The following is a 24,967-nucleotide window of genomic DNA, read 5'->3' as shown; positions in this document are numbered from 1 at the left end:
AGGAGTGGCCCAAGAAATAGCAAAAAGACAAAAAAAAAAAAAGTTAATCTCACAGCCAACCTAATACTCAATGGTGAAAAGCTGAAAGCCTTGCTGCTAAAATCTGAAACATGACAAGGATGCCCACTCTCACCACTTCTATTCAACATAGTATTGGAAGTCCTAGTCAAAGCAATCAGAAAAGAAAAAGAAATAAAAGGTATCCAAAGTGCAAAAGAAGAGGTAAAATTGTCATTACGTGTGGAAGAAGTGATACTATATTTAGAAAACCCTAAAGACTCCACATAAAACTATTAGAACTGATAAATGAATTCAGCAAGTAGCAGGATACAAGATTAATACACAATATCCTATAATATCCTATAATAAAGCATAATGGAAAAGAATATGAAAAAGAACACGTGTATACATACATATAACTGAATCACTTTGCTGTACACCAGAAATTAACGCAACACTGTTAATCATGTATACTTAAAAAAAAAAATTTAAAAAGATACACCATTCTCTACTAAAAGGAACCAGAGCTTTTGGGACAAGTAATTGATTCCAGAATAGTAACAGAGAAAATACAAGATGAGTCTGCTACATCTTGGTGCCAGAAAGTACAAGATGAGTCTGCTATATCTTGGGGCATGTCAAAATGAAAGTAAAGAACCCACTGAATTAGAAAAAGAATCATGAGTCCACAGTGACAGAAGTAAACAAACATATAAATAATAAAGGGAGGGCAAGGACAAAGCTCTCTTTTCAGTAAAATGCCAGCTAATAAATATAATAGGAACAAATAAATGTAGAAGTTAGAAAAATTATCATTCTGACATCATCATACTAATAATCAATTCAAGAACAACAAATGCTAAAACCATTTGCTGAATGTTGGGTGAAAGTTTGATGAAGAGCCAACAACTGATACAGTCTTAAAGTACCTCCCAACAAATTCTGTATTAACTGTAAAAGGGGAATGTCAACTTTATAGGGAGAAACATGGCAAACACCAACTTAGGTTACTAACGTAAAGTTCCCCAATAATGGGACATAGCAACATTATATGCCTCTTTATATGATGCACTGTGAAAGACTAACAATACTTATGTACAACCTGAATCTCATCATGAGATAAAATTCAGACAATACCAAATCAAAGAACATTCTATAAAAGATAACCTGTACTCTTAAAAAAACTAATGTCCTGAAAGATAAAAACTGAGGACAACTATCAGCAAAACTGCTGAAATTTGCATATGAAAAGTAAGAACACTGTATCCATTTTTTTCTTTTCTTTTTATTGCTGCACTTGCAGGCCAGGGGTTGAATCAGACCTGCAGCTGCAGGCCACAGCAACGGCAACACTGGATCTGGGCTGCATCTGTGGCCCACACCGCAGCTTGGGGCAATGCCGAATCCTTAACCAGCTGAGTGAGGCCAGGGATCAAACCTGCACCCTCAAGGACACTATGTTGGGTTCTTAACTCTCTGAGTCACAATGAGAACTCCATGCATCGATGTTAAATTGCCTCAATTTGATAATTTTTCAGTGGTTATGTAAGAGACTTCTTGTTAGGATTTCTGTGACGTATTTAGGAGTAGAGAGTCATGATGACTTCAGTGTATTCTCAAGTGGTTCGCCAAAATTAATAATGTAATATTAACAATAATATGTGGATTACAGAGCAAAAAAACATATGTGGCAACAATTGGTGAATCTAGGAGAAAGGAATCTTGGAGTTCACTTTAATATTCTTGTATTTTTTTTTTAAGTTTTAAATCTTTCAAAATTGAAGTTTTTAAAAATTATTTCAAAATTGAAGTTTTTACAAATGAAAAAAAAAGGAATTCCCGAAATGGCACGGGGAGTCATACCATTGTACCATCGCACGACAGTTTAATTTCTAAGTATTTGTTTACCGTTTTATGGTGTCTGGGTTAGTCTAAATAACTATTTATATTCAGATAAGTAACTTTGAATATAAGTCTTGGATCAGTGAGGTCAAAGTTTGAATTCTTAAAGGCTTTTTGGGCATTTTGCAGAATTGATTCCTTGACAGTTTAAACTGTTTTATCTTTTTGGCCATGCCTGGGCCAGGGATGGAACCTGCGCCACGGCAGTGACCTAAGCCACAGTAGTGACATCAGACCCTTAATGTGCTGAGGCACTAAGGAACTCTTCAACTGTTTTAAACTTCCTTCAGCAAAATATGAAAATGTTCTCCTGGTACTGACTCCACCTGTACATACTCATATTTTTTTAAGTCAGTTTTACACATAAAAATTTTTATTTTTTTGTTTTTCTATGTATTTCTTTGCTTATATAATAAAATGGCTAATTTTTTATATGCCTGGTGGGCATCTTTTTCCTTTTTACAAATGTGTGCTCTTTCCTATCTTCTTTCTTATATTGGGTGTTAAATGTTCTTATAAGAATTCTTTGTGTATTAATGATATTAACACATATAAACATTATTGTCAGTTTCTGATCTTTTTTAGCTATCTTTTATTAAAAATTTTTTTCTTGGAGTTCCCGTCGTGGCTCAGTGGTCAACGAATCCGACGAGGAACCATGAGGTTGTGGGTTCGATCCCTGGCGTTGCTCAGTGGGTTGGGGATCTGGCGTTGCCATGAGCTGTGGTGTAGGTTGCAGACGCAGCTCAGATCCCACGTTGCTGTGGCTCTGGTGTAGGCTGGTGGCTACAGCTCCGATTTGACCCCTAGCCTGGGAACCTCCATATGCCGCAGGAGTGGCCTAAGAAATGGCAAAAAGACAAAAAAAAAATTTTTTTTCTTCCAGTTTTATTTAGATGTAATTGACATACAGAACTGTATAAGTTTAAAATGATACCACCCAACTTCTACTATACACTGTTTGACAGGTAGAGTTGAACTCTATAGTCCAATACATTGATATTTTCCTCTGTGATATTTACCACTGACCTATACTTACACAGTCCTTTGCCATTCTGACAAAAAATTCACCTACATCTTCTTTATCTATTTTAAAATTTTTGCATTATCATTTTAACTTACCTGGTATTTATTTTGAGTCACGATATAAGATGAGGACCTAACTAGAACTGACAAATCGAATGGCTAATTGACACAAACCATTTGAAGAATAATGGATGTGACTTCATCATGTATTATATTCTTATAAGGATGAATGTCTGTTTTAAAACAATCTGTTCTGTTTCACTGCCCTATATGTTCATTCTTGGGCATACTCTACATTCTCAAGACAGTGTGGAAATCTTTTAATAGGTAATATGGCAAATCTTTAATTATTTAGCAATCAATCCTCTCACAATTACAACAGAAATAAAATGAAATAAAAAGTTAAACAGAAGAAAAATGGACAAAAATATGAATCTGCATTTCTCTCCCAAATTAAACACAAACATGAAAAATGCTTATACTAAGAAAATTTGAAAATTAAAGTAAGATACTATATTGTACCCATCAGACAGTGAAATTTAAAAGTCTGAAATACCGTGTATTGGTACAGATCCAACACTGCTGGTAGAAGTGTAAATTCATAGAGCTACTTTGGAGAGCAATTTGGCAATGTCTGATAAAATTAAAATGTGCCATCAATTTCATGTTTAGGTGTATGCCCTAGAAAATCTCCCAGCACAGGTACATGAGGAATTTATAAGACTGTTCACTGAGATAATTTTTATAATTGGGAAAATTCAGAAACAGTAAAAATATCTGTTGGTAGTGGAATGAATAATAACTGATTAAAATATAAGTGATTGACAACTACATAAGACTTCAAGTCAGTGTATACGAGTTTTATATGTACTACATCCTTTCTATTTGGGAAAACTCCCCAACATCTATGTAAGTGCCAAGATAAGGGCATTCAGAATCAAAATCTGGAATAGGAAGCTCAAGTTCACTTCTGAAAAATGGGACTTAAACACCTCTCTGAGTTGATGCAATGTTATACAGTAGTTTCCTGACTAGCTCATTCAATTAATTTTTAGGGAATACATATCCTAATAAATTAAAAATTGTAAAATCGATCAGGTTACCTGGTTGAGAATATTCTAGGATGCATGCAAGAGTACTACGAATTAGAGCTGTCCACTGTTTCTGAGTTTCCTCGGTTTTGGCCATTGAAAGTGTCACAATACTTTTGATCCCTTGAAGAGCTGCACTGACTGGTGGAGGAACCTGATTATCTGCAGACTTTATTGCTGTGTCTTTCAATATTCTTGCAATTAAAAACAGAATCGTGGGCAGGATTGTCATACATCCTGAAATAAAAACAAAACATATTACTTCATATTCCAGTTTCCATATTACAATTGCTTAAATTATTTATAATTTCTTACAACTGACTGGTTTAATATGTATTTATACAAAATTTACTTCACTATTACTATAATTCAATGTTTGAAAAAGAAAATGAGTCACAAATTACTTCAAAGACAATATTTTCTTTCTTTTCCCAATTTGCCTTGTTTTTATACTTCCAATATTTCACCTATTTAATATGTCATGCCTTTTTTTTTTTTTTGTCTTTTTGCTATTTCTTTGGGCCGCTTCCGCGGCATATGGAGGTTCCCAGGCTAGGGGTCTAATCGGAGCTGTAGCCACCGGCCTATGCCAGAGCCACAGCAATGCAGGATCCGAGCCGCGTCTGCAACCTACACCACAGCTCACGGCAACGCCGGATCGTTAACCCACTGAGCAAGGGCAGGGAGCGAACCGGCAACCTCATGTCCTAGTCGGATTCGTTAACCACTGCGCCACGACGGGAACTTCTGTCATGCCCTTTATAATGAAAAGGAGGAAGGAAGGTAGAAAAACATAAAGAATACACTACCAAATAATTTGAGAAGTATTTGAGACACTTGGTGAATGGTATAGCAATTCCATGACAAGTAATCAATCTCACTGCACTAAGTCAGCCTTAGTACTGAGTCTGTGAGTTCTAATTAGGCCAGGAAAATAATAAAAAGACTATACAAGCAAGCCAGAAAGAAATGAAAGAATCCTAGGATTTGGAGCTGAAAGAACTCTAAGGTAATCAAATTCAACCACTCACTTAATGAAAGACTCCATTCACCACTCTCACATGCAGCCACTGCAGTCTGCCTGCAGAGCTCCAATGATGGAGAATTCACTGTTTTCACATCTGTGGGCTTGGATGGAGCTGAAATTTACCTTTATATCTCCTGATACTATCTCCACCTTCTAGATACAACAGAGGGAAAGTATACTTTTCCATCCAATAGTTCTTCAGGTGTCTGCAGAAAGCTATTATCTTTTTTAGCGACAATTTCTTTAGTTGCTCCTTCAAGTAGGTTGTCACCATCCTCTGACATTTGTCAGTTTGTCAGTATTCCTCAAGAGCATCAACCAGACCAGAAAATAAAGGGTTCAGTAATTCCACTTTATGTCTATCTATTAACACTTAACGTCTTTCCTCAAGCTATGGTTCTATCTCTTTGCTGAAGTTTGTTTGAAATATATCTGAAAAGAGCATTTTGGGCTTTTGGTATTTTAAATTTTTAGTCTTCATAGGTTCCCAAAGGTAAAAAAAAAAAAAAAAACCCTTATGAAGACCTACTTTTCCCTTAAGATTTAAGAGGAACTAAGTCATAAAAGTATTTAGGATCCATCCAAGGAGAGGATGTTACTATCGTCAACATATATGCCCCAAATACAGGAGCACCCAGGTACACACAACCAATATTAACAGACATAAAGGGAGATATTGATGAGAATACAATCATAGTAGGAGACCTTAATACCCCCCTCACATCAATGGACAGATCCTCTAGACAGAAAACCAATAAAGCAACAGAGGTCCTAAAGGAAACAATAGAAAAGTTAGACTTCATTGATATCTTCAGGACACTACATCCAAAAAAAGCAGAGTACACATTCTTCTCAAATGCTCATGGAACATTCTCAAGAATCGACCACATATTGGGACACAAAGCGAATCTCAATAAATTTAGGAGCATAGAAATTATCTCAAGTATCTTCTCTGACCACAATGCCATGAAATTAGAAATCAACCATGGGACAAGGAAAGAGAAAAAACCTACTGCATGGAGACTGAACAACATGCTACTAAAAAACCAATGGGTCCATGAGGAAATCAAGAAGGAAATTAAAAACTACCTTGAAACAAATGATAATGAAGACACAACCTCTCAAAATCTATGGGAGGCTGCGAAAGCAGTGCTCAGAGGGAAATTTATTGCAATACAGGCCTTTCTCAAAAAAAGAAGAAAGATCCCAAATGGACAACTTAACCCTCCACCTAAATGAATTAGAAAAAGAAGAACACAAAAGGCCTAAAGTCAGCAGAAGGAAGGAAATTATAAAGATCAAAGAAGAAATCAATAAAATAGAGACTCAAAAAACAATAGAGAAAATTAATAAAACCAAGAGCTGGTGCTTTGAAAAGGTAAACAAAACTGACAAACCCCTGGCCAGACTCACTCAAAAGAGGAGAGAAAGAACCCAAATAACCAAAATTATAAATGAAGAAGGAGAAATCACAATGGATACAGCAGAAATACAAAAAACCATAAGAGAATACTATGAACAACTATATGGCAACAAGTTTGACAATCTGGAAGAAATGGACAATTTTCTAGAATCTTACAGCCTGCCAAAACTGAATCAAGTAGAAACAGACCAACTGAACAGACCGATCACTAGAAATGAAATTGAAGAGGTCATAAAATCACTCCCTACAAATAAAAGTCCAGGACCAGATGGCTTCACAGGTGAATTCTACCAAACATATAAAGAGGAATTGGCGCCCATCCTCCTTAAACTCTTTCAAAAGGTTGAAGAAGAAGGAATACTCCCAAAGACATTCTATGATGCCACCATCACCCTCATTCCAAAACCAGACAGAGATACCACCAAAAAAGAAAACTATCGCCCAATATCATTGATGAATATAGATGCAAAAATTCTCAACAAAATCTTAGCCAACCGAATCCAACAACATACCAAAAAAATTATACACCATGACCAGGATGGGTTCATCCCAGGTTCACAAGGATGGTTCAACATACGCAAATCAATCAGCATCATAAACCACATTAACAAAAAAAAAGTCAAAAATCATAGGATCATCTCAATAGACGCAGAAAAAGCATTTGACAAAGTCCAACATCCATTCATGAGCAAGACCCTCGCCAAAGTGGGTATAGAGGGAACATTCCTGAACATAATCAAAGCCATTTATGAGAAACCCACAGCAAATATAATCCTCAATGGGGAAAAACTGAAAGCCTTCTCCCTCAAATCTGGAACAAGACAGGGATGCCCACTCTCACCACTGCTCTTCAACATAGTTTTGGAAGTCCTAGCCACAGCAATTAGACAAACAAAAGAAATCAAAGGCATCCATATAGGAAGAGAAGAGATCAAACTGTCACTGTATGCAGATGACATGATACTATACACAGAAAACCCTAAGGACTCAACCCCAAAACTACTTGAACTGATTCATAAATTCAGCAAAGTAGCAGGATATAAGATTAACATTCAGAAGTCAGTTGCATTTCTGTATACCAGCAATGAAACATTAGAAAAGGAATACAAAAATATAATACCTTTTAAAATTGCACCTCACAAAATCAAATACCTCGGAATACACCTGACCAAGGAGGTAAAGGACCTATATGCCGAGAACTATAAAACTTTAATCAAAGAAATCAAAGAAGAGGTAAAGAAATGGAAAGATATTCCATGTTCCTGGATTGGGAAAATCAATATTGTAAAAATGGCCATACTACCCAAAGCAATCTACAGATTCAATGCAATCCCTATCAAATTACCCAGGACATTTTTCACAGAACTAGAACAAACAATCCAAACATTTATATGGAACCACAAAAGACCCAGAATCGCCAAAGCAATCCTGAGAAACAAAAACCAAGCAGGAGGCAGAACTCTCCCAGACTTCAAGAAATACTACAAAGCCACAGTCATCAAAACAGTGTGGTACTGGTACCAAAACAGACAGACAGACCAATGGAACAGAATAGAGAACCCGGAAATAAACCCTGACACCTATGGTCAATTCATCTTTGACAAGGGAGGCAAGAACATCAAATGGGAAAAAGAAAGTCTATTCAGCAAGCATTGCTGGGAAACCTGGACAGCTGCATGCAAAGCAAGGAAACTAGAACACACCCTCACACCATGCACAAAAATACACTCCAAATGGCTGAAAGACTTAAATATACCACAGGACACCATCAAACTCCTAGAAGAAAACATAGGCAAAACACTCTCTGACATCAACATCATGAATATTTTCTCAGGTCAGTCTCCCAAAGCAATAGAAATTAGAGCAAAAATAAACCCATGGGACCTCATCAAACTGAAAAGCTTTTGCACAGCAAAGGAAACCAAAAAGAAAACAAAAAGACAACCTTCAGAATGGGAGAAAATAGTTTCAAATGATGCAACCGACAAGGGCTTAATCTCTAGAATATATAAACAACTTATACAACCCAACAGCAAAAAAACCAATCAATCAATGGAAAAATGGGCAAAAGACCTGAATAGACATTTCTCCAAGGAAGATATACAGATGGCCAACAAGCACATGAAAAAATGCTCAACATCGCTGGTTATATGAGAAATGCAAATCAAAACTACCATGAGATACCACCTCACACCAGTCAGAATGGCCATCATTAGTAAATCCACAAATAACAAGTGCTGGAGGGGCTGTGGAGAAAAGGGAACCCTCCTACACTGTTGGTGGGAATGGAAACTGGTACAGCCACTATGGAGAACAGTTTGGAGATACCTTAGAAATCTATACATAGAACTTCCATATGACCCCGCAATCCCACTCTTGGGCATCTATCCCGACAAAACTCTACTTCAAAGAGACACGTGCACCCGCATGTTCATTGCAGCTCTATTCACAATAGCTAGGACATGGAAACAACCCAAATGTCCATCGACAGAGGATTGGATTCGGAAGAGGTGGTATATATACACAATGGAATACTACTCAGCCATAAAAAAGAATGGCATAATGCCATTTGCAGCAACATGGATGGAACTAGAGAATCTCATACTGAGTGAAATGAGCCAGAAAGACAAAGACAAATACCATATGATATCACTTATAACTGGAATCTAATATCCAGCACAAATGAACATCTCCTCAGAAAAGAAAATCATGGACTTGGAGAAGAGACTTGTGGCTGCCTGATGGGAAGGGTAGGGGGAGGGAGTGGGAGGGTTCGGGAGCTTGGGCTTATCAGACACAACTTAGAATAGATTGACAAGGAGATCCTGCTGAATAGCATTGAGAACTTTGTCTAGATACTCATGTTGCAACAGAAGAAAGGCTGGGGGAAAAAAATGTAATTGTAATGTATACATGTAAGGATAACCTGACCCCCTTGCTGTACAGTGGGAAAATAAAAAAAAAATATTAAAAAAAAAAAGTATTTAGATTCAAAGGCAAGCTCATTACTAATACAGTATAATAAATTTCCAAACAGTGGTCAATACTGTACCTACCAGCCGGTGAACAAAGGGATGGTAAGTCAGAGAGTATGCTAACTGTGGCTGCCACCAGACGAGCACTTTCTTCTGACAGTCGAGTTTTAGCGGCTGTGTGACTCGGAGAGTCTGACATCTTGGTACTGAGATGCGGCATGTGCCGTACTAGGATGAACATCAATAGCTCCATGGTTGCAAACACAAGAGACTTTCCAGGAATGAGACCACCACTGTCACCTCCTTCTCCTAATACAGGACCGGACTCTTTTTCCATATCATCTTCATCTTAGGTAAAAGAACATTTCGTGAAATCCCAGCAATAAAATTACAAATAGTAGATGAAACAATACAATAAGTATGTTTAATAAATTCTTTCACAAGAGTTTACCACTAAATGTGTAACTGATGCCATATGTTTTTTTCAGAATAATTCTCTGCCTTCCTAGAATTCTGTTTATTGACCTCTCCTAAAAAGGAAAGAGCAATTCATTTTTTACTTCAAAAAGTTTTATTAGGTATTTTTATTAGGAATGTATTTCATAATGGGAGAAACACATATGTTAGGCTAAAACATATGAAGTTGACACTTTTGAAGGTGAAAAATAGATGAATATAACCAAGTTCATGTGGTTCTTTCTAATAAAAGCAAAATCAATTGCAAGTCTTCTAAATGGTTGGTTAAATTCTTTACTTTAAAACTTTCTAACATTAGGAGGTCCCGTCATGGCTCAGTGGAAATGAATTCAACTAGTATCCATGAGGATGAGGGTTCAATCCATGGCCTCACTTAGTGGGTTGGGGATCCGGCATTGCTGTGAGCTGTGGTATAGGTCACAGACGAGGCTCGGATCCTGTGTTGCTGTGGCTGTGGTGTAGGCCGGCAGTTGCAGCTCTGATTCAATCCCTAGCCTGGGAACTTCTATATATTGAAGGTGCAGCCCTAAAAAAGCAAACAAAAAACAAAAAAACCCAACTTTCTGACATTAATATTTAAAAAATTAGAGTATAAATAAGTTTACTTCAAAGTTAGTGCAATTTCTAGTGCTTACTTAGTGTGTTTCTTTTTTCTTGCAAATAATCCTGAGCAGCTCTTACTATCTGTTGTACAACACCAGTCACTAGCAGCTGGACAGATGGTGGATTCCAGGTCAAGAGCAAACGGTGCAGAACACTCAGCAACTCAACACCAATCAGCTATTATAAATTAATAGAGAGAAACTAATTTTAATTCCAAAGGATACTTATATATTATTAAATCTAAGAAAATATACTTGTAAAAATAAATTTGGTAGTTAAAAATTAACATAGGACTATGTAGCAAATATTATAACAATCTTAAGAAATGGCTGTATTTTATCTCAATAAATTTTCAGTCAACAAATTATTACGTATTTAAATCATTTTTACTTTTACTTTTATTTTTGGGCCACCCTATGGCATATAAAGTTCCCAAGCCAGGGATCAGATCCCAGCTACAGTTGCAACCTACACCATAGCTGTGTCAACACCAGATCATCTAACCCACTGCACTGGACCGGGTATCGAACGTGTATCCTCGTGCTGCAGAGACACATGCCACCCGTTCCTGTTGCGTCACAGTGGGAACTCCAGTTTTTACTTTTAAAAATGGTAATTCTCCTATTTATTTTCTCTTCTGGACTAAACGGTATTGCTAAAGTCTAGTGACTCTAAATTTTATGATTTCCAACCTAAGTACATAGGAGTAGTCTACTAGAGATTCTAGGCATTCTGATGAGTCTCTTTCAGATTCATCTTAGAACTATTACAGGAATTCCCATCATGGCGCAGCAGAAATGAATCCGACTAGGAACCACGAGGTTGCAGGTTGGATCCCTGGCCTCGCTCAGTGGGTTAAGGATCCAGCATTACCATGGGCTATGGTGTAGGTCAAAGAAACAGCTCAGATCCTGCATTGCTGTGGCTGTGGTGTAGGCCGGCAGCTGCAGCTCCAATTCGATCCCTAGCCTGGGAACTTCCACATGCTGTGGGTGTGGCCCTAAAAAGAAAAAAGAAATGTTCATTATTAAAAAATGAGTCATAGTTAAGTCCTTTCATAAAGTAAATCATTTAGATATAGAAAAAATTCAATTTAAAAACTAGAAATCAGATGTGGTTAAATTTGAGGAAAATCCAAATGTCTTGAAGTTTCTCAAAAAAAAAAAAAAGAACTATTATAGAATTTCACTACTCACTCACTATTCGCTTTAAAAAGCCTCTTATTCACAATCTTCCACATCAAACCCATCTAAAGAACTGCCCTCAAATGTCAAAGAGGGAGAAAAAAACTTAGTTGCAACCAAAGCCACCTTTACTTCTTTCCTTAAGATCAAGTATCTATCCAAGTCTGATTAATCTTTCCTCATGAGCTTCCTACCCCATCCTGTTTGACTTCCAAAGATTCTCCAAGAGTTCCTTGGTGGCTCAGCAGGTTAAGGATCCGTCACACGGTCACTGGTGTCGTACGGGTTCAATCTCTGGCCTGGGAAATTCCGAGTGCCATGAGTGTGGCAAAGGAAAAAAAAAAAAAAAAGAATACCCCAAATCCAAAGACTCTTCAAGGACCTTAATCATACCCTGCATGTTGTCAGCCTCTTTCGCTGGCTAAGCTGCTCTCTCCTACTCAAGTCTTTCCTATCTAATTCCTCCTACCCTTCAAAAAACCTCTTAGATTCTTCTATCTTATCTGCCTCCTTGTTATCTCTGTTTCCTTTTCTTTTTTTTTTCTTTTTTGGCTGCAGCCACAGTATTCAGTAGTTCCCAGGCCAGGGATCAAACCCACAATTGCCACAGGAGGAACGAGAGTCTCAGCAATGACAATGTTGGATCCTCAACCCAGTGAGCCACCAGGGAATTCCAGCCTCCTTGTTCTATTCCATCTGTCTCTGTCTTGCTTCTTCCTTTCCCAGATCAAATGCTTCCACTTCCTTTACTCTCTCATTCACTCCCCAGTCTTCTACAATCTGGCTCTATATAGTTGAGAAAATACTCTGCCGGAGGGCACCAATAACCTACTCTGGATTCTTTTCTGTCCTCATGTACTGACTCCATTCCTTTTGAGACTGCTGTCTGTCCTTGAAACTCTCTTCTGTCTTTGATAACTCTGTTCCCTTGGTTTTTATCCTACCTCTCCAATAGGCTCTACTGCTGATTTGTTTCCCTCATCTCGATCCTTATTTACTATTTATCTCTAGAGTTTCAGTCTTGGCCCTCTCTCCATCGTCCTTTATTCAGTCTTCCTAGGCTCGTGGACTTGTTATATCTATGGAATTATGAAAACAGCTTCATTATTGGATTACTTCCTCCCTTCTCATATCTTACAACCAAGATTGATGGGGTGATCCAATTTATGTATATTGTATTTCTGAAATACAAATCTAATCATGTCATTCCTCTATTTAAACATTTTTAATGACTCCCTATCACCTTCAAGATACATTTTAAACCATTTAACATGACATAAAGAAATCTTTGTGGTGATGTGGCCTTTATCCTATTGTTCAGCCTTGTCTCCTAATGCCAACATGTTCCATTCATCTCAGCCATAGTAAACAGCAGTAGTGACCTTAACCCTGTGATCTTCTCTCATGCTTATTTTTGTATTTGCAGTTATAAGAGGAAAAAAATTCCTCTTGTAATTTCTTATTGACTTTTAATATTTGATCCAACCACCATCTCCTCAGAGAAGCCTTCCCCACTCCACCCATTTTGCAATATTTATTTACTTATTTACCTGCATTTTTTTTTTTTTCTTTTTTGGCCACCCCACAGCATGTGGAGTTCTCAGGCCAGGGATCAGATCTGAGTCGCATTTGCAACCTACACTGCAGCTGCAGCAATGCAGGATCCTTTAACCCACTGTGCTGGGCCAGGGATGGAAGCTGTGTCCTAGCACTGTAGAGATGCTGCCAATCCTGTTATGCAGCAGGAACTCCCTTACTTACTTTATTGAAATATAATTGACGTTTATAACATTATCTCAGTTCCAGGTGTAATGCCACTCTTTACTTTCCTATAATAACGTCAGTGCTCCTCCTCTTTAATCTCATTACACCTTCATACACTAACATGGCACTTATACTGCACGAATCTAATTCAGGTGCAGTAAAATCATATTTGATATCCATAACCTTAAGTTGCGGCTGATGCAGGACAAAGTGAAAGTTGTTGGGTGAACGAGTAGAATTTATGAGTCACTGTACTTGGACAATGTTGAAAGTATAGGATCCACCTCAGAAACAATACAAATTGTTGTAAAGCAATGCTTGAATAAATAAAACATTATTAAATACAATAAACAGCTAAGTGTTCAGGTATGTGAGATATTATGTTAAAGTCAAAATAACTGGAGTTCTGGGAGTTGCCATCATGGCTCAGTGGATTACGAACCTGACTAGTATCCATGAGGATGCAGGTTTGATTCCTGAGCTTTGCTCCGCGGGCTAAGGATCCAGCATTTGCCATGAGCTGTGGTGTAGCCTGCAGATATGGCTCAGATCCCACATTGCTGTGGCATTAGCAGGCAGCTGCAGCTCTGATTCTACCTCTAGCCTGGGAACTTCCATATGTCGCAGGTGCGGCTCTAAAAAGCAAAAACAAAACAAAACAAAACTGGAGTTCCCACTGTGGCTCAGTGGGTTAAGAACCTGACACAGTGTCTGTGAGGATGTGGGTTCGACCCCTAGCCTCACTCAGTGGGTTAAGGTAATCACACAGCATATGCTTTTTTTTTCCTTTTCCATTTGGGGTTTTTTTTCCCCCAAGCAGCATTATGTGCAAAACTAATTCTGATATAATACAATAAAGAAATTTGTTTTTTATCTTTTTGTGATTTATGGAAAATTATCCCAAGTGACACTATTTGGTAGTGATGGTGTCCCAAGAATGGTTGTTAAGATGAAAGTAAAAGAATTCCTAATTAAAAAGGTAAATAATAAATCCAGCAGTACCTCGCTTCTGAAACAAGAATAAAATTCTCTAAATATTCCATACAGAAATTAGAAAAAGCAATTCATTAAACTTTTTTTTTTTTTTGCTTTTTAGGGCTGCACCTGTGGCATATGGATGTCCCTGGGCTAGGGGTCAAATTGGAGCTGTAGCTGCTGGCCTACCCCACAGCCACAGCAATGCAGGGCCCAAGGCACATCTGCGACCTATACCACAGCTCATGGCAACACCTGGATCCTTTAACCCACTAAGCAAGGCGAGGGATTGAACCCGCATCCTCATGTATATTAGTCGTGTTCATAACCTGCTGAGCCACAAAAGGAAATCCCTGGTTAAATTTTTAAATGAGCCAGGGCAAAAATTTTCATTAAATGAGAGAGAGAACTTAAGCATTTAAAAGTGACATAATTTAACAACCTTATTAATTACTTTAGTCCTTTATTAGTAGAATCATTAACTGGGACTGAAGGTACCCTTTAAATTTTTAGTTTTACTTGACTGCTCATGAAAAGATAAAAGAAGCTATAGTGAGGATCTCTAGTATAGCTATGCCTGGTCATCCAACATTCAATATAGGGTCTTAGATAAAGCCAAAATCCTGAATACTTATATAATATTTATTTCCTATGTGAGAAAATTATCTTAAGATAAATTTGATGAACACAAAACATAAATTATTATTTTAATTCTTTTTTTTTAATTGGCTGCACCTGTGGCAATGCTGGATCCTTTAATTCACCATGTGGGGCCAAGGATCAAACCCAAGCCTCCTCAGTGACCTGAGTCGACAAAGCATAAATTAATTATCCATTATAGAAATACACCGTACCTGATCTTCTGCAATATGGATTCGGGCATAAGGAGAATCTAGCAAGGTGTGCAAAGCCTGCAGACATGCTGTAACATGTTCAACAGGCTCCTCAGGTCTTGGGGAACAAAGGAATTGTATACTCACACCTGCAATGTACAAAATAAAAATACAGGTTTATTAATATTAAATACTTTGCTGTTTTGATACCATTTTTTCTATTCTTATATAATTATTTTTTACAGGTTATTTTAACATATATTTTAGTAATGCCTTAAAGTGAGTTCAAAATGATTTTCAAAATTAGTAGCCCAACTTAACACAGATTATAGCTTTACAATTAGGTTCATAATCACATCAGAGGGGAGGGTGGGGGGGGTTCCAAGGTTATCAGGTTGATTAAGAAGATATTTAAAGTCATTTATGGGAGTTCCCGTTGTGGCACATGGAAAACGAATCCAACTATTATCCATAAGGAAGCAGGCTGGATCCCAGACCTCGCTCAGCGAGGTGTTGCTGTGAGCTGCGGTGTAGGTCACAGACACACGGCTCACATCTGGCTGTGGTATAGGCTGGCAGCTGCAGCTCTGATTTGACCCCTAGCCTAGGAACTTCCATATGCTGTGGGTATGGTCCTAAAAGAAAAAATAGGTAAATAAATATATGAAAAGTATGAAGTTAGCTCTCATTAAATGATTGTCATACAGCTGTTCATATGTACAATGTTGTTTTAAATGGCACACTACAGAGGTTCAATGGGTAGCACAGGTAACAACTGCTCTTAATTTGCACATCAGTAAGATCATTGCTTTGGAAGTCTTTCACATTTTCATTTATGAGATCTGACAAATTCTATAATTTTACCTTACCGTTGTGTTTATTTCCTCCCTGAAAACATAAGATCATTAAAAGTGTCATCAGAATGTGCAATTCTTAAATGTTAAAAGACCATCTATAAAGCAATTATGAGTAAGATTTATTCAAATTTAGTCTAACTTTACATTTTATTATTTCCTCATGGGACAATTTGTTAAGTAAAAAAGAAAGCTTATTATTGAAAAAAAAAAAAGAGTTCAGTTTTTCTCCTTGAAAACTATTCAATATTGCTCTGTGGGTGAACAAGCCAGAGAATTTTTAAAGAGTAGTTTTTAATAATTAAATTTTTACATTAAAAATTCAGTTAATTTTTAGAAAACGTGCCAAAAATCCTCTTTTTTACTATTCCTTCTCTGATTTGTACCATAAAAATGTTTTCCATAGCATTAAAATGAAAGCTATGAAGGAGCTGAAAACATGCCACACCAAAATATACCTCCTTGGATGAAGGCACTTGAGAAACAGCAAAAGCAGGCAGGGCTCTCGACTCCCTTTCTACCTAAAAGCAGGTCATATATTTTCTCATGAGAAAGGTGCCCTCCCTATACAGAGAGAGAACATTCTTACCACCAGAGATTGGGAGTTGATGTTGAAACAGACCTGTCCAAACAAACCTACTAAAATAAGCCTGATCCTTCATTAGTTTCTCCTGTATATTTTCTAGTCACTGACCCACAACTTACTGCTCCTAGCCTCAGCCCCCTTGTCTTGCCATATTCCCACAATTTATTCTTGTTTGTGTAAACAGTACACAATCTTTTGGGCATAACAGCTTCTCAGGTCTTTACTTTCCTTCTGAAGACTGCTGTGTACATGCAAAATAATTAAATAAAATTGTATGCTTTTCTTCTGTTAATGTGTCTCATGTCAGTTTAATTCTTAGGCCAGTCACAACATTAAGAGGGTAAAAGGAAGTTTTTTCTACCCACAGATATGAATTTTCACAAGCAATACATCTTGAAATAATTAACATGGCTCACCTACCTAAAATCAGATGCATTCTGTCTTTGTTAATTTCTGGCAAAGATTTTGCACTGGGAGTTGATTCTGATGCTTGGTTTAAATTGACGGGTGTGGAACGTTTTTGTAAACCTGATACTGCTGCTGCTTCTGCAGATTCTGAACATGTAAATCCTGTGCTATTTAACCAAAGTGCCACTGCATGGAGAATTGGGGCCCAGGAATTCCGATAGTGAAGTCTAGCTGTATCAATAGTTTCAGGAGTATAAAATGCTCCACCTACAAAACAATCAAATCAATCAAAACCAAAAAACATTTCTATTGTATGTATTCACACATTTATGAACAACTACTGTTATATACTGTTTCAGTCTTATTTGGGCTGCTACAAGAAAATATCAGATTGCATAGCTTATAAATTACAGAAATTTATTTCTCATAGTTCTGGAGGCTGGAAGTCTGAGATCACAGTGCTGGCATGGTCAGGTGAGAGCCTTCTTCCTGTCTCCTCACCAGGTGGAAGAGGCCAGGGAGCTCTTCGGGGTCTCTATTCCAAGGGGACTCCTCCCACTCCTGCGGGCTCCACCCTCATGTCCTAAACACCTCTCAAAGGCCCCACTGCCTAAAAACATCACAATGGGGTCTAGGTTTCAACATAGGGAATTCTGGGGTGATGCAAATATTCAGACCATAACACATACAAAAGAGCAATCTGGTCAAGGACATTCTCCCCCCCAGTCACCAAAACTAGTATCTTTCCTGCAGCTGCTGACCTGGAGTGCCTGTCAATTCCTCGCTGATGCTAGGGTTTCCAGCCTTTCCTCTGCAAATGAGTGTCCTTCATCTTTCCCCACCAGTGGTCACTGGCTTCCTCTGCACTACAGCCAGCGACTCTTAAATCCCTTATCACCTTTCTTTTCTCTCACAGCGAGACAACACTGTCTTTTTCTTTTTCACTCTTTTGCAAATTCCTCCCTTCCTCCTGTTTTCGCTATCAAAGTGAAGACTTCCTCATCTGTCCTGCACACACACACTGACCAACACAGCGATCTACTTCATCATGGTTATGCATGATGACTTGTTATGCATAGTTACATTGAGGACTCTAGCTCATACAGTTATTACTATAAAAGTGAGAACATTTTTGCTTGGGGTAACAATTAGGTTTAATGCCATATTTGAATTCACAACTTCAATATGGGGAACATGCTCTAAATGAGAGAATATCAAGTTCAAGCCCACGGAAATTTGCTAGCCTTCACCAATTCCATTTTGTTTAATTACTACTCTGAACTTCATTAAAAGCAAAACTCCGAAAACAGTACTTACCGTCTGGGGGTAGCTGACTAGCAAATTCAGCTGGTAAAGTTAAAAGTGCATAGTCTTTTAATGCTGCCAACCACAGGCGACTGAGTGTTGGCAGTTCAGGTTGTACGAGTGTTATTAAACTATCTGGGGGTAGTTCATCGATGGTACTATAATCATCATCATCATCATCAGTGTTTTTATTTGCTCTTTTTGGCTTTGAGTCAGCTTCCTTTTTAATATTCATAGCAACCACATATACCTAGTAAGATATTTAGGAGGAGAAAATAATAAGGCATAGTATTAAGAAATGACATATTCTAAGTTGTCAGGATTACACACTTGAATCATCAAAGGTAACTGAGTAGAGATACTAGAAAGTATGCAATTTCAGGATTTCCTGACAACTTCAAAAGAATAATTCTACCTGCTCTATTTATTTTTCTTTTCACAGCCTCACTTGCAGCATATGGAAGTTCCCAAGCTAGTGGTCAAATCAGAGCTGCAGCCGTCAGCCTGTGCCACAGCCACATCGGATTTGAGGTGCATCTGTGACCTAGGCCATAGCTTTTGGCAACGCTGGATCCTTAACCCACTGAGTGAGGCCACGGATTGAACTCACATCCTCACAGAGACTCTGTTGGGTCTTTAAACTGCTGAGCACAAGAACTCCTATTTCCACCTGCTTTAAGTCTTTTTTTTTGTAGCTCTGACTTCCGACTATTCCTCTCAGAGCGTGTTCCTTGAGTAGGGCTCTCTGAATTTTTTATGGCTTCTCTTATTCTACATTACAAAGCCCCCCTTTATATCTGCATTTTTTCTTTCTTTCTTTTTTTTTTTTTGCCATAGAGTAAAACTTCCTGTTTACTGCCTTTGCTCTCATGGACTTATTAGTCACAATCAGACAGCATTCAAAGAAAAAAGCTGAGGCTAAGGGAAGAAGCCACAGCAAAGATTTCCATAAATATCCTTTAAAACCTCTTCTTATACAGTCCTTAAATGATATTTAGCAATCTAGTCCTTGCCAAATATAATTTACTGACCACATACATTATCTGTATCTTTTCTCTCCACTTTGTAAACCAAAAAGATGTATAATAACAACTTCCTAAAGCATAATCTTAAAGATACTTCCTTGCTGAAATTATTTTTGTTTTGTTTTGTACATGCATTTAAGCTTTGGCAACTGGCATGTAGCTGAATGACACATCAATGAAAAAGGGAAAAGAATGCAAAGGAAGCAAGAGTAAGAAAGAAAGTTGTATTAGATAAAAATCTTGAGAAAACTATTTCCCTCTATACAGTGTTGTATTCACTGTACTTAGGAGGAAGTCTAAGACTGTGAACAGGGACACTGTACCTTCTTGATGGCAGGGTCTTATCTCTATTCCTACTACAGCTATGACTCGGTAATTTAGACAATGATTACAGGAAACGGTGCGTTTTCTTCTTCTTCTTCTTCTTTGCTTTTTAGGCCTGCACCCACGGAATATGGAAGTTCCTAGGCTAGGGGTCGAATCAGAACTACAGCTGCTGGCCTATGCCACAGCTATAGCAACTCGGAATCTGAGCCTTGTCTGTGACCTACACCACAGCTCATGGCCCATTGATTGAGGCCAGGGATCAAACCCGCATTCTCATGGATATTAGTCCCACTGTGCCACAATGGGAACTCCTTTTTAAATGGCCGACACCTGTGGCATATGGAAGTTCCAGGGCTAGTGGCTGAATCAGAGGTATAGCTGTGGCCTAGACCCTGGCAACACCGGATTCAAGTCACATTTGTGACCTACACTGCAGCTGGCTGCAACGCTGGCTCCTTAACCCACTGAGGCCAGGGATCAAACCTGCATCCTCACAGAAACAACGTCAGGTACTTAACCCCTAGAGACATAATGGGAACTCAGATGAATCTTTTTTTTTTAATTGTCTTTTAGGGAGTTCCCATCGTGGTGCAGTGGTTAACAAATCTGACTAAGAACCATGAGGTTGTGGGGTCGGTCCCTGCCCTTGCTCAGTGGGTTAAAGGATCTGGCGTTGCCGTGAGCTGTGGTGTAGGTTGCAGACACGGCTCGGATCCCGCATTGCTGTGGCTCTGGCATAGGCCGGCAGCTACAGCTCCGATTAGACTCCTAGTCTGGGAACCTCCATATGCCGCAGGAGCGGCCCAAGAAATGGCAAAAAGACAAAAAGTAAATAAATAAATTGTCTTTTAGGGCCGCACCTGGGGCATATGAAAATTCCCAGGCTAGGGGTTGAGTTGGAGCTGCAGCTGCTGGCCTAAACCACAGCCACAGACAGTAATGCCAGATCTGAGCCACATCTGTGACCTGCATGGCAGTTCAAGGCAACACCAGATCCTTAACTCACTGAGTGAGGCCAGAGATCAAACTCGGATTCTAGTTGTGTTCGTTACTGCTGAGTCACAACGGGAACTCCCAGAATCTTCTTTTTTTTTGTGTGTGTGTGTGTTTTTGCTATTTCTTGGGCCGCTCCCACGGCATATGGAGGTTCCCAGGCTAGGGGTTTAATTGGAGCTGTAGCCACTGGCCTACGCCGGAGCCACAGCAACGCAGGATCCGAGCCACGTCTGCAACCTACACCACAGCTCATGGCAACGCCGGATCATTAACCCACTGAGCAAGGGCAGGGATCAAACCCGCAACCTCATGGTTACTAGTCGGATTTGTTAACCACTGCGCCACGACGGGAACTCCCCAGAATCTTCATTTTTGAGAAGCAATCCTTAACATTGTGATGGTCTATAACAGTTTGTTATAGTCAGTTAGTCATACTAACACCTACAAGTTAGAAACAGAAACTAATTTTTGGAGTAGGGGCTTTGAACCTCAAGTGATAAATTTATCACATTCATGTGGTCTAGAGGTTTTAAGCTTGCTTTCTTTCCTAAATTTATTATTTTGTTGATAGCTTAAGAAGATGTTTCGGGAGTTCCCATCATGGCTCAGTGGAAATGAATCTGACTAGTATCTGCAAGGATGCAGGTTCAATCCCTGGCCTCGCTTAGTGGCTTAAGGCTCCGGTGTTGCTATGAGCTGCAGACGGGGCTCAGATCTGGCATTGTTGTGGCTGTGGCATAGGTCAGCAGCTGTAGCTCCGATTAGACCCCTAGCCTGGGAACCTCCATATGCCGTGGGTACAACTCTAAAGAGGAAAAAAAAAAAAAAGAAAAAAGAAAATGTATCTATAAGCACTGTAAGTGTACCTAGCATTCATTCATCAAATCCTTACTCAGTACTCACTCTTAACTTGCATTCACTATTGTGCTGGCACCTGAAGCAACAGAGACAAACACATGGTTTTCTGTGAACTCACGAAGTAATACAATGATAGGAGAGTTAGAAAAGTGCTAAAAGAAAGGATTTTTAAAAAATTTGTTCTAAGTATTCCCATTGTGGCTCAGCAGTTAATGAACCTGACTAGTATCCATGAGGACATGGGTTTGATCCCTAGCCTCGCTCAGTGGGTTGGGGATCCGGCGTTACCATGAGCTGTGTTATAGGTCACAGACATGCCTCGGATCTCATATTGCTGTGCCTGTGGTATAGGCCAGCAGCTGCAGCTCTGATTCAACCCCTAGTCTGGGAACTTCCACATGCTGCAGGTGCAGCTCTAAAAATAAAATAAAATTCAAAAAAAAAAAAGGCCAGACAGAGGATTCCAAAGACAAAAGTTCACCTATTCACAGGCAAGATGGAAGGGAGAATTCTAAGCAGATGGAATATCAAGGGCAGGAGGACAAGAAATGGCAAATGACACGGCATTCTGGGGAAAGAATTAGACTGAGCACAGAATACCAGGATGAAGTAGTTGAAGATATTACTCTGTCGGTAATGGGGAAGCAAAGGAGTCACTGTAGGATCTGAAGGTCAGATGGATGTACTTATTCCTTGACTTTAACAATTATACCATCAAGGAGTTCCCGTCGTGGCGCAGTGGTTAACGAATCCGACTAGGAACCATGAGGTTGCCGGTTCGCTCCCTGCCCTTGCTCAGTGGGTTAACGATCCGGCGTTGCCGTGAGCTGTGGTGTAGGCTGCAGACGTGGCTTGGATCCCGCGTTGCTGTGGCTCTGGCGTAGGCCGGTGGCTACAGCTCCGATTAGACCCCTAGCCTGGGAACCTCCATATGCCGCGGGAGTGGCCGAAGAAATAGCAAAAAGACCAAAAAACAAACAAACAAACAAAAAACAATTATACCATCAAAATTTGGAAAATAGCTTTTAAAATTACTCATAATCCCAATATCCAAATTTAAACATTCCAACTTTGTAAGTTATAATTTTGTTGTACAGATAATTTTGTATTTATTTTATCTATTAACATATCAAGGGTTTCCATATGAATCACTAGTTTTCATAACTATTATTCTTAATGGCTCCTGTGGAAGCAATTATATATCAAACAATTTTCCTATAATTGAAATTTAAATTTTTTTTCTGATTCTTTTTAGCCTTGGAATCTTAGAAAGATGAGGCATAGTTTCCAAAGATAAAGGTTTAGCTCTTCACTTTATAAATAATGTCCCAAGTAATAAACATTTTTGTAAATTTCTTTCTTTCCAATATGTTGGATACTTTTCACTAGGATAAAGTCCCAGAATAAAATTACTGGATCGGCAATTATAAATACTTTCACAGCTCTGAAATGACAATGCCAAATGCTTTCTAAAAGGCTCTACATTTTACATTGCTACCTGTAATATAGGAATATATATATATTTTTTATTTTATTTAAAAAAAAATTTTTTAAGGGCTGTACCCATGGCATATGGAGGTTCCCAGGCTAGGGGTCTAATCAGAGCTACAACTGCTGTCCTATGCAACAGCCACAGCGATGGCAGATCCGAGACATATCTGCAACCTACACCACAGCTCAGGGCAATGCTGGATCCTCAACCCACTGAGCGAGGCCAGGGATTGTACTTGCAACCTCATGTCTCCTAGTCGGATTCTTTTCTGCTGTGCCACAACAGGAACTCCATAGGAATATATTTTTTAGACTTTTTTTTTTAACAAATTTGTGGGCTTTTCTTATTATCACACAAAAAAAATTTACAAATCAACGAAATTAAAACACACCCTCACACCATGCACAAAAATAAACTCAAAATGGCTTAAATGTAAGACATGATGGATGATACCGTAAAACTCTGAGAAGGGAACATAGGCAAAACATTCTCTGACATAAACTGTATGTTTTCTTAGGTCAGTCTCCCAAGGAAATAAAAACAAAGATAAACCAATAAGACCTAATCAAACTTATAAGTTTTACATGGCAAAGAAAACCATAAAAAAAAAAAAGATAACCTATAGAATGGGAGAAAATAGTTGTAAGTGATGCAACCAACAAGGGCTTAATCTCCACAATATACAAACAACTCATACAACCCAACAACAACAATAAAAAACAACCCAACTGAGGAATCGGCAGAATACTCAAATAGACATTTCACCAAAGAAGATATACAGATAGCCAGTAGGCACATGAAAAGATGCTCAACATCACTAATTATTAGAGAAATGTGAATCAAAACTACAAATGAGGTATCACCTCACACCAGTCAGAATGGCCATCATTAATAAGTCTATGAATAACAAATGCTGGAGGGGGTGTGGAGAAAAGGGAACCCTCCTGCACTGTTGGTGGGAATGTAAATTGATACAATTGCTATGGAAAACAGTATGAAGGTTCCTCAGAAACCTAAAAACAGAACTCCCATGTGGTCCAGCAATCCCACTCTTGGGCATATATCTGGACAAAACTAAAATTCAGAAAGATACATGCACTCATATGTTCACAGCAGCTCTATTCACAACAGCCAAGACATGGAAACAACCTAAATATCCATGGACAGATGAATGGATTAAGAAGATGTGGTACATACACACAATGGAATAAAAAGAACAAAATAATGCAACCGGCAGCAACACGGATGGAACTAGAGATTCTCGTACTAGGTGAAGTAAGTCAGAAAGAGAAAGACACACCATAAGATATCACTTATATATGTAATCTAAAATATGGCATAAATGAACCTATCCATAAAACTAAACAGACTCACAGACACAGAGAACAGACTGTGGTTGCCAAGGGGGAGGAGGAAGGGAGTGGGCTTGACTGGTAGTTTGGGGTTAATAGATGCAAATGATTACAGATAAATAATAAGGTCTTACTGTATAACACTGGGAACTATATCCAATCTCCTGGCATAGACCATGATGGAAAATAATATTAAAAAAATAATGTATATATATTTATGTATGACTGAGTCACTTTCCTGTACAGTAGAAATGGTTGTAAATCAACTATACTTCAATAAAAAAGTAGAAAAAAATCAGATGCATAAGTTAAAGGAAGAAAACAAAACCACACACAATCCTACCACTCAGATATAATACTGTTAACATTCTAGACAGGTTTTTATAAACGATCTTTTTTTTTTTTTGGTCTTTTTGCCTTTTCTAGGGCTGCTCTTGTGGCACATGAAGGTTCCCAGGCTAGGAGTCCAATTGGAGTTGTAGCC

At 38.5% G+C, this 24,967-nt stretch overlaps 1 protein-coding gene across 3 annotated transcripts in view; it reads right to left on the bottom strand.

Moving 5' to 3' along the window:
• Nucleotides 1-24,967, bottom strand: part of HEATR5B (HEAT repeat containing 5B) — a 129,494-nt gene that overhangs the window by 8,178 nt on the left and 96,349 nt on the right. For all 3 annotated transcript variants that reach the window (XM_047782280.1, XM_047782281.1, XM_047782282.1), the window contains 6 exons: nt 18,446-18,683; nt 17,141-17,395; nt 15,302-15,429; nt 10,557-10,701; nt 9,526-9,792; nt 4,032-4,256 (listed from right to left, as the gene is read on the bottom strand). In XM_047782280.1, coding sequence (XP_047638236.1) covers nt 4,032-4,256; nt 9,526-9,792; nt 10,557-10,701; nt 15,302-15,429; nt 17,141-17,395; nt 18,446-18,683 — 1,258 coding nt within the window. The remainder of the gene's footprint in view (nt 1-4,031; nt 4,257-9,525; nt 9,793-10,556; nt 10,702-15,301; nt 15,430-17,140; nt 17,396-18,445; nt 18,684-24,967) is intronic.

This window comes from Phacochoerus africanus, chromosome 5, assembly GCF_016906955.1.
Source record: "Phacochoerus africanus isolate WHEZ1 chromosome 5, ROS_Pafr_v1, whole genome shotgun sequence".
Taxonomy (NCBI): domain Eukaryota; kingdom Metazoa; phylum Chordata; class Mammalia; order Artiodactyla; family Suidae; genus Phacochoerus; species Phacochoerus africanus.
This window is presented reverse-complemented; position numbering and strand designations above follow the sequence as displayed.